The sequence below is a fragment of the Saprolegnia diclina genome (assembly GCF_000281045.1).
Source record: "Saprolegnia diclina VS20 unplaced genomic scaffold supercont1.42, whole genome shotgun sequence".
NCBI lineage: Eukaryota > Oomycota > Saprolegniomycetes > Saprolegniales > Saprolegniaceae > Saprolegnia > Saprolegnia diclina.
In genome coordinates this window covers 39,878-46,855 of record NW_008246109.1, presented here as the reverse complement: position 1 = coordinate 46,855, position 6,978 = coordinate 39,878, and the positions used below count along the sequence as shown (strand labels likewise).

The 6,978-nt window shown below is 59.8% G+C and overlaps 3 protein-coding genes across 3 annotated transcripts; 2 read left to right on the top strand and 1 right to left on the bottom strand.

Annotated features, from left to right (window-relative positions):
* SDRG_11466 (glyceraldehyde 3-phosphate dehydrogenase) lies at positions 1 to 852 on the top strand. The gene has a single exon (XM_008617509.1). The coding sequence runs from the start codon at positions 66 to 68 to the stop codon at positions 696 to 698; it is 633 nt and encodes a 210-aa protein (XP_008615731.1). The 5' UTR covers positions 1 to 65; the 3' UTR covers positions 699 to 852.
* Positions 853 to 1,514: 662 nt separating this feature from the next.
* On the top strand, positions 1,515 to 2,649 carry SDRG_11465 (hypothetical protein). The gene is made up of 3 exons (XM_008617508.1): positions 1,515 to 1,716; positions 1,769 to 1,996; positions 2,046 to 2,649. Exons 1-3 carry the CDS (start codon positions 1,522 to 1,524, stop codon positions 2,598 to 2,600), a joined length of 978 nt encoding a protein of 325 aa, XP_008615730.1. The 5' UTR covers positions 1,515 to 1,521; the 3' UTR covers positions 2,601 to 2,649.
* Positions 2,586 to 6,099, bottom strand: SDRG_11464 (hypothetical protein). Its single transcript, XM_008617507.1, has 5 exons — positions 5,019 to 6,099; positions 3,223 to 4,965; positions 3,129 to 3,178; positions 3,000 to 3,085; positions 2,586 to 2,959 (listed from the first exon to the last, which is right to left on the bottom strand). The coding sequence occupies exons 1-5, from the start codon at positions 6,078 to 6,080 to the stop codon at positions 2,664 to 2,666; spliced, it is 3,237 nt and encodes a 1,078-aa protein (XP_008615729.1). The 5' UTR covers positions 6,081 to 6,099; the 3' UTR covers positions 2,586 to 2,663.
* Positions 6,100 to 6,978: the final 879 nt, after the last annotated feature.

Sequence of the window (6,978 nt, the reverse complement as noted above, 5' to 3'; positions counted from 1 at the left end):
GCCAGCACATCAACGGCGGCTGCAAGAAGGTCATCATCTCGGCGCCGCCCAAAGACAGCACGCCCATGTACGTCATGGGTGTCAACCACGACAAGTACGACGGCTCGGCGCACGTCGTCTCGAACGCCTCGTGCACGACCAACTGCCTCGCTCCGCTCGCAAAGGTCATCCACGACCACTTTGGTATCATTGAAGGCTTGATGACGACGGTGCACGCGGTGACGGCCAACCAGCTCACGGTCGACGGTCCGTCGCGCGGCGGCAAGGACTGGCGCGCCGGTCGCGGCGCCGGCGCCAACGTGATTCCGGCTTCGACGGGCGCGGCCAAGGCCGTCGGCAAGGTGCTGCCCGAACTGAACGGCAAGCTCACGGGCATGGCGTTCCGCGTGCCGGTGCCCGACGTCTCGGTCGTCGATCTCACGGTGCGTCTCGAACGCGGCGCGTCGCTCGCAGCGATCAAGGCAGCCGTCAAAGCAGCGTCCGAAGGTCCGATGGCCGGCATCCTCGGCTACACCGAGGACGAGGTCGTGTCGCAAGACTTTGTCTCGGACAAGCGCTCGTCCATCTTTGACGCCAACGCGTGCATTGCGCTCAACGACAACTTTGTCAAGCTCGTGTCGTGGTACGACAACGAGTGGGGCTACTCGAACCGCCTCGTCGACCTCGTCTTGCACATGGCGACGATCGACCAAAAGTAAGATCGTAGCTGCACACTCGCGACGCGGACGATCGAAGGACGCAAGAAGACGCGACAGCAGTTTGCACTGATTTTTATGGCCGGCGGAAGCGCACGCCGGGCCTCGTAGCTCGTTACGTAGCTCACTATTGATTATACACACCGTACTATTGCAACCTTTGTCTACGAAAGAAGGTAGGTTCTACTAAAGAAGTAGTTTTGTGGTGGAGTGGCATGGGTGCTTGCAGGGACGCAAGGTAGGATCGAGTCCAGCAATGGCGTCCAGCGGGGACTACGATGGAGGTGATTAGGGTAGGTCTAGGGCTAGAGGAGCAAGCTCCAAGGCAAGAGACGATCGTAGAGGCAAGGATAATGAACTTACGAGTCCACAAACGCTGCACTGCGGCTGAGTCTACAGCTTGCGCTTGGTCTGTTGTTGGGTCAAGCTGTGTAGTAGCAGGACGCAAGGCAGGATCGAGCCGGCAGTTGGTATTGGTAGCATTTATGGTAATAGCATTGATGGTAAAAGCGATTTGGCAGGAATTGTGAAGCGAAAGCTTCAGAATCGACACCATGCGCCTCAAGACCGACAGCGATCGGCGCTGAGCGCAACGAGTTTAATTGACTATTTTCCTTTTGGGATTTAGGTGTAATTTTTGGCGCTGTAGGCAGATTGGGCAGTCTCATGAATACCTTCGCAGGTCGTTGATTTCCCACTTGTATACTTAGTGGTCACTACCCAATCGCACAAAGGAGTTGGCGTTGCAGGCCCACAGCCCAAACCTTTGAAAATACATAGATCGCGGCCGCTGCCGGTATCATTTCCGAGAGGTCCAAACTGCAACATGAGCGGCGAGACAGTGTGCGTGACGGGCGGCTCGGGCTTCCTCGGCTCGTATGTCGTCAAGCTCCTGCTCGAGAGAGGCTACCGCGTCAAGACAACCGTGCGCAATGTACAGGATGCCAAGAAGGTCGCGCATCTGCGCGCACTACCCGGCGCTGCCGAGCGCCTTGAGCTCTGCCAGGCCGACCTCCTCGAGGTACCAGCGACGCAGATGGCCACGCACCTTGACGCATGACCCGTTGGCGTAGGAAGGCTCGTTTGACAAGGCGATCGAAGGCTGCGTAGGCGTCTTCCACACGGCGTCGCCCTTCTTCGTCAAGAACCAGACGCGCGACGCTCTTGTCGTGCCCGCGGTCCAAGGCACCCTCAACGTCCTCCGCTCGTGTGCGCGCCACGCGACCGTCCGGCGCGTCGTCTTGACTTCGTCCATGGCGGCCATTTACGTGCATTGCGACACGCTGCCCGACGACCATGTTGTATGGCCTTTCGATCCTCTGTCGCCGCTTATCTCATTGCATGCTGTAGTTTACCGAGGCTGACTGGAGCCACGAAGATCGGATGGAGAAGCTCGGGCTGTGGTACTGCCTCAGCAAGACGGTCGCTGAGCGCACGGCGAACGCGTTTATCGCCGAGACGCAGCCGGCCTTTGACCTCGTCGCCATGTGCCCGACGCTCATCTTGGGCCCGATGCTGCCGCCGTCCATGAACGAGAGCAGCGACAAGATCTTCAAGCTCGCGAATGGCGACACCAAAGTGCTGTCGCTGGCGGGACGCACGCTCGTCGACGTACGTGACGTGGCGCTCGCGCACGTCGTTGGCTTTGAAAAGCCCGAGGCCAATGGCCGCTACATGCTCGTGAGCTGCTTCGCGACCGACCAGGAGATCGTCGATGGGATGCGCCGCGTCGACCCGACCATCACCGTGACGGCGACCGCGTCACCTGGACAACCCGCGCCGCGCATCAACTTTGACACCAACAAGGCGCGGACGGGGCTCGGGATTACGTTTCACTCGCTGGACGCGATGCTTGAAGGGACGTGCGTCAGCCTCCACGAGCACAAGTTTCTCGGAGCCAGCTAGTATACAACCAGAATTTATACTCTACACTCGATTCTATTCGCGATGGACATATCCTGAAACAAATTATTGCTGTTTGCAGGTCGGTTCCGACTCGACGACGGATGGTGTTGTGCTCGCCGCCGACAGCAGCGCCGAGCGCGGACGGGCTGTCGCTTGAGCAGCGATCGTCGGGTTCGGTCGACCGAGCGACGGCGGCGAGACGGCGTCGATCGGCCGCTTCCTTCCGAGTACCGACTCGGTCGACTCTCTCTCTCGTCGTGCTTCGCGGAGTTGAAGGCTGCTGTTCTTCTCCTTCAAGAGCTTGAGCTCCTGCGCCATCGTGCTGCTGCTGCACCGGAGTTGGTGGTTGTCTTGGACGACTACAGCCGCCGTTAGATACAACACCAATGGCTTGCGTACGTTGGGTCTTGATCAAGAGCAGCTCCCGCAGCTTGTTGCCTTCTTCCTCATACAAGAGCTGGAGTCGGCGCAGCCCTTCTTGCTGTCTATCTCCAGTGTTAAAAGATTGGCAAGCTCAGTAGCTAGTACCCCAACACGGCGATCGCCGCCGTACGTCGGCACGAACAGTCGCGCAGTTGCTACATAAACTGAGTTGTCGTGGCGGAGACGTGGCCACACGTACTGTCTGGAGCGCGACATAGCTCGTCTGCAGCTTCTTGAACTCGGCCTTGAGCAACTCGAGCTCATCGTTCATGAGCTTGAGCTGCTTGTCGGTCTCGGGGTCGCGCGCGTCGGCGATGCCGTGGTGCTGCATCCGTTCGCGCTCGGCCGCCCGACTGCGCGCTTCCATGCGGGCAAACCGAGCCTCGGCAAACTCAAGCTCGCGACCTTTTGCTGCCAACGCGGCGGCGTGGTGGGTCTCGAGGTCGTGCACGTACTTCCTCCCGGCTTGCTCCATTGTCCGTAGCTTTGTGAGCTGCGCTTCGGCAGCGCTGAGGCGGCCCGCGGTCTCTGCAAGCGCCGTCGTCTTGGCCTCGAGCGCGGTCTCGAGCGTCACAGCGCGTGCGTCGACCGCGGCCTTCTCGGTCACTTGAGCTTCCAGCTCCGCATTACGATCCACGAGTACGTCATGGGCAGTTTGCTGCGTCTTCATGTCGGCCCGAAGGGCATCAATGTCGGCTGTGAGCTGTGCGCACGTCTCAGTCTTGGCAGCGACCTCGCAGTGCAGCTCCATCTGAACCGCTTGGTCCTTGGCCCACTCGTTCGCCATGTTATCGTGGGCTGTTTGGAGTCGCGCAATCGCCAGCGCCAAGGACGCGTTAGCTGCCTCCATGCAGCGCGTGTCGTGTCGCGCCGCGTCGAGCTGCCACCGCGTTCCGTCCACGTCTTCGGTGAGCATCGCCGTAGCTTCCAACAAGCGCTCTGCCTGCGATTTGAGCTCGGCGTTTTGCGCGCGCTGCGCCTCGAGTTCGTGCTGCATGTCGTGGTTGACGTGCTGGAGGATCGACACCTTGGACTCGAGCATCTCGCGTTGGACCTCAAACTCACTGCGTAAGCTGGCCTTCTCAGTCTCGGCGGCAACGGCGTCGCGCTGATGATCGGCGTACGCTTTCTCCAGCTCGTTGACGTTTGCTGCCAATGTCGCTTCTGTCGCGCGAAGTGTCGTATCGAGCGTGTGCGCAGAGGCTTGCAGCGCCGCATGCATCTCGTCAAGCGCCGTGCAAGCATCCGTCTGGCTGGTCAAGCTGGCCGTGAGCGAGGCGACGGCGGCGCGGAGCACAGTCATGTCGGCGTCCTTGGCCGACCCCACCGCGACGAGATTTTGGATCTGAGCGTCACGGGCAGCGACGTGGGCTGCAGCCTCGGTCTCGAGACGCGCGTACTGCTGAGCGGCGTCATCCACGCTGCGTTCGTGCGTCTCTGCCAGCGTCGCCAAGGCAGTTGTTGTCGTATTGAGCTTGTCCTGGAGCGTCTCGCACTGCGCTTCGAGGTCGGCGTGGGTGAGACGAAGCGACTCGATCGTTTTCTCTTGGTCGGTGCACTGCGCGGCCATGACCTCGAGCGCATCTTGGGTCGCAAAGTACTTGGTTTCAAACGACCTTTTCACTCGCGTGAGCGCATCGAGCTCTTCGAGGAGCGACTCGACTCGGTCGGCGGCCTCGGCGCTGAGCTGTTTCTTGAGGCGGGAGTTCTCGTGCTGGAGCGCGTCCATCTTTTCGAGCATGCCATGGTCGAGTTCGAGTCGCTCGCCGCTGATTGCGACGGGCTGCCCGTCTTGCAGCTGCGCCAACGTCGCTTGCAGGTCGTCGCGGAGGCTTTGCTGGCGCTGGGCTTCGAGCCGGGCAGCGTCGAGGTCGGCGCGTAGCTCTAAGCGCTCGTGCTCGCGCCGGGCCATGGTTGCTTCCATCTCGCTCATGCGCACCGCCTACGCACATAATAGCCGTTGATATAGAGGACAGGACGTGGAAGGATATATACCATGGTGGCCATGGCGTCTTTGGCCTCTTCGAGCTTGCGGTGGACGGAGTGGAGACGCGACAACTGCGTTTCTTGCGCCAGTACCTTGTCGGAGAGCTCGGCGTTCTTCTCTTCCAAGCGCTTGTTGCACTCCTTGAGACGCGGAAGCTCGTCGATCTTGAGCTTGTACTTTTCGAGCCGCGCCTCGAGCTTCGTGGCCTTGGCGGCCGTCGCGCGGACAACATCCATTTCGTCCTTGAGCGCGGCCAAGTCCGTCTCGACGTGGATCAGCGTATGGCTCTTCTGCTGCGCGATGGCCACGTCGTTTTGCAACTGCTTGATGAGATCGCGGTACTGTTCCTTGAGCGCACGCTCGTGCTTGGCCATATCCACGTCCATCTGGAGCCGCGCCGTCTCATAGTCGGCTTGGCGCTTGGCGTCGTCGGCTTCAAGGCGGGCGGCCGTCGCCTTTCGGTCCTCGGCGTCTTGCAAGAGCGTCGTGACTTCTTCCTTGAGCATTGCGTTCTCTCGCGCGAGCCGGTGCATCTCGCTGCGGGTGCTCGACGACGTGCGGTCGTCCCCCTGGCTGCCAAGCGGCGACGTCTCTTGGGCGCCGTGGGCCATCGTGGTTGTCGGGCGCGGGGATGGCGGCGCATCGGGCTCGGATACGGACAGCGAAACCTGCGAGAGGACCTCGCACACTGCCTCCTGGACGTCGGATGCCATGTTGATGATGTCCTGTACGAAGGTGGCCTTTTGGACGCTGTGGAAGGCAGCGATGCAGAGTGCCTCGAGCAGCGCGCGGAGCTCCTTCGCCGCCGCAGGCGTGCACTCGGTCGGCTTCATGGCGAGCGTGAAGCTAGGCAGGTGGTCCCAGCTCAGGTACGACTTCATCTGGAGCTCCTTGGCGTGCGTGTTGAGGAGCACGGCCGGGCCTCGCCACTCGACGACGCTGTCTTCCTTGGCGCGGATCGCATCGAGCTCCGTCGGGTAGGCCTCCATCAGGACGGCGCTGACGCAGTCGCTCAGGCGCGCGTCCGTCGCCGGTGCGTAGGAGACGACCCACGCCCAGAGCTGCTCCATTGCCGATTCGCCAAGTGGGATTCCTCTCACGCGAATATCCCCATTTTGGCCAATCGGTGCGCAGGAAGCATCCGCATAAATTGGTTATTCGGACGATACACTGGATTTGAAAATTCAAACGCAATCTCGGCGCTGGATCGCTACGTGTACACTGCTTTGGCATGGCTCAAGGAAGGACGTCAGGTACAGTGTTTTCTAAAACGCAATGTCGCGTGTTGGTCAACTAGTCGTTCGCAGTCGAAAGCTGCGGTCGTTACCAGAAACGCTGTATGTCAATTCTCCCGCCAATTAGTGTATGATGTCGTTAGATTATCGCAAGAGATAATTGCGTCGCTCGGGTGTGGTCGACACATTTTGGGGTCAAGAGTTCCTCCACAAAGTCATTCACCTCAGTGCAGAAATGCCATTCGATAGTCATGCGGCTGAGGAATCAATGTCGATGGTGGCGCAGTGGCATCGGCCTATGACTTCGGAGTGGGCACAAGTACTGTTTGTTCCATCGACCGTCTCGGCTCGATGAGGATGACAAGACACCTACTCCAATTCGTCCTTCGGAGGCGGCTACACATGCCAAGTATTTGTTGTTGCTATGACGTAGCTTGCTCGTCTTGACAGCAAGTTGCCGCTCCCAGCAGCGCTTCAACTCTAAAGCTAGACAGTTGGTGCTCGATTTCAGATACACAAATTGTTGAAAAGCAAAAATCATGGTTCAATATGTTCTTTACGCCATCGAGACGAATGCTGGCAACGTGTCCTTCGGGCCAAAGGCGCAGACCTTCGGCTCGTACGTGTTGGTATGCGTTGCCATTTGAGCGATCGCACAGCAGTTGCAGAAGAGACCGCAGGCAAAGTCTTCGAAGAGCGAGCCTGGAATCGAGAGCTTCTTGCGAACGTCGGC

Excerpts from the sequence above, each read along its gene's own strand:
- SDRG_11465 (XM_008617508.1), top strand. The coding sequence starts at position 1,522 with ATGAGCGGCGAGACAGTGTGCGTGACGGGCGGCTCGGGCTTCCTCGGC. Across the intron at positions 1,717-1,768 it reads GCCAGGCCGACCTCCTCGAG|GAAGGCTCGTTTGACAAGGC; the intron begins GTACCAGCGACG and ends CCGTTGGCGTAG. Across the intron at positions 1,997-2,045 it reads CGCTGCCCGACGACCATGTT|TTTACCGAGGCTGACTGGAG; the intron begins GTATGGCCTTTC and ends TGCATGCTGTAG.
- SDRG_11464 (XM_008617507.1), bottom strand. The coding sequence starts at position 6,080 with ATGGAGCAGCTCTGGGCGTGGGTCGTCTCCTACGCACCGGCGACGGAC. Across the intron at positions 3,086-3,128 it reads GCGGCGATCGCCGTGTTGGG|ACAGCAAGAAGGGCTGCGCC; the intron begins GTACTAGCTACT and ends CACTGGAGATAG. Across the intron at positions 2,960-2,999 it reads GCTCTTGATCAAGACCCAAC|TCGTCCAAGACAACCACCAA; the intron begins GTACGCAAGCCA and ends CGGCGGCTGTAG.
- SDRG_11466 (XM_008617509.1), top strand. The coding sequence starts at position 66 with ATGTACGTCATGGGTGTCAACCACGACAAGTACGACGGCTCGGCGCAC.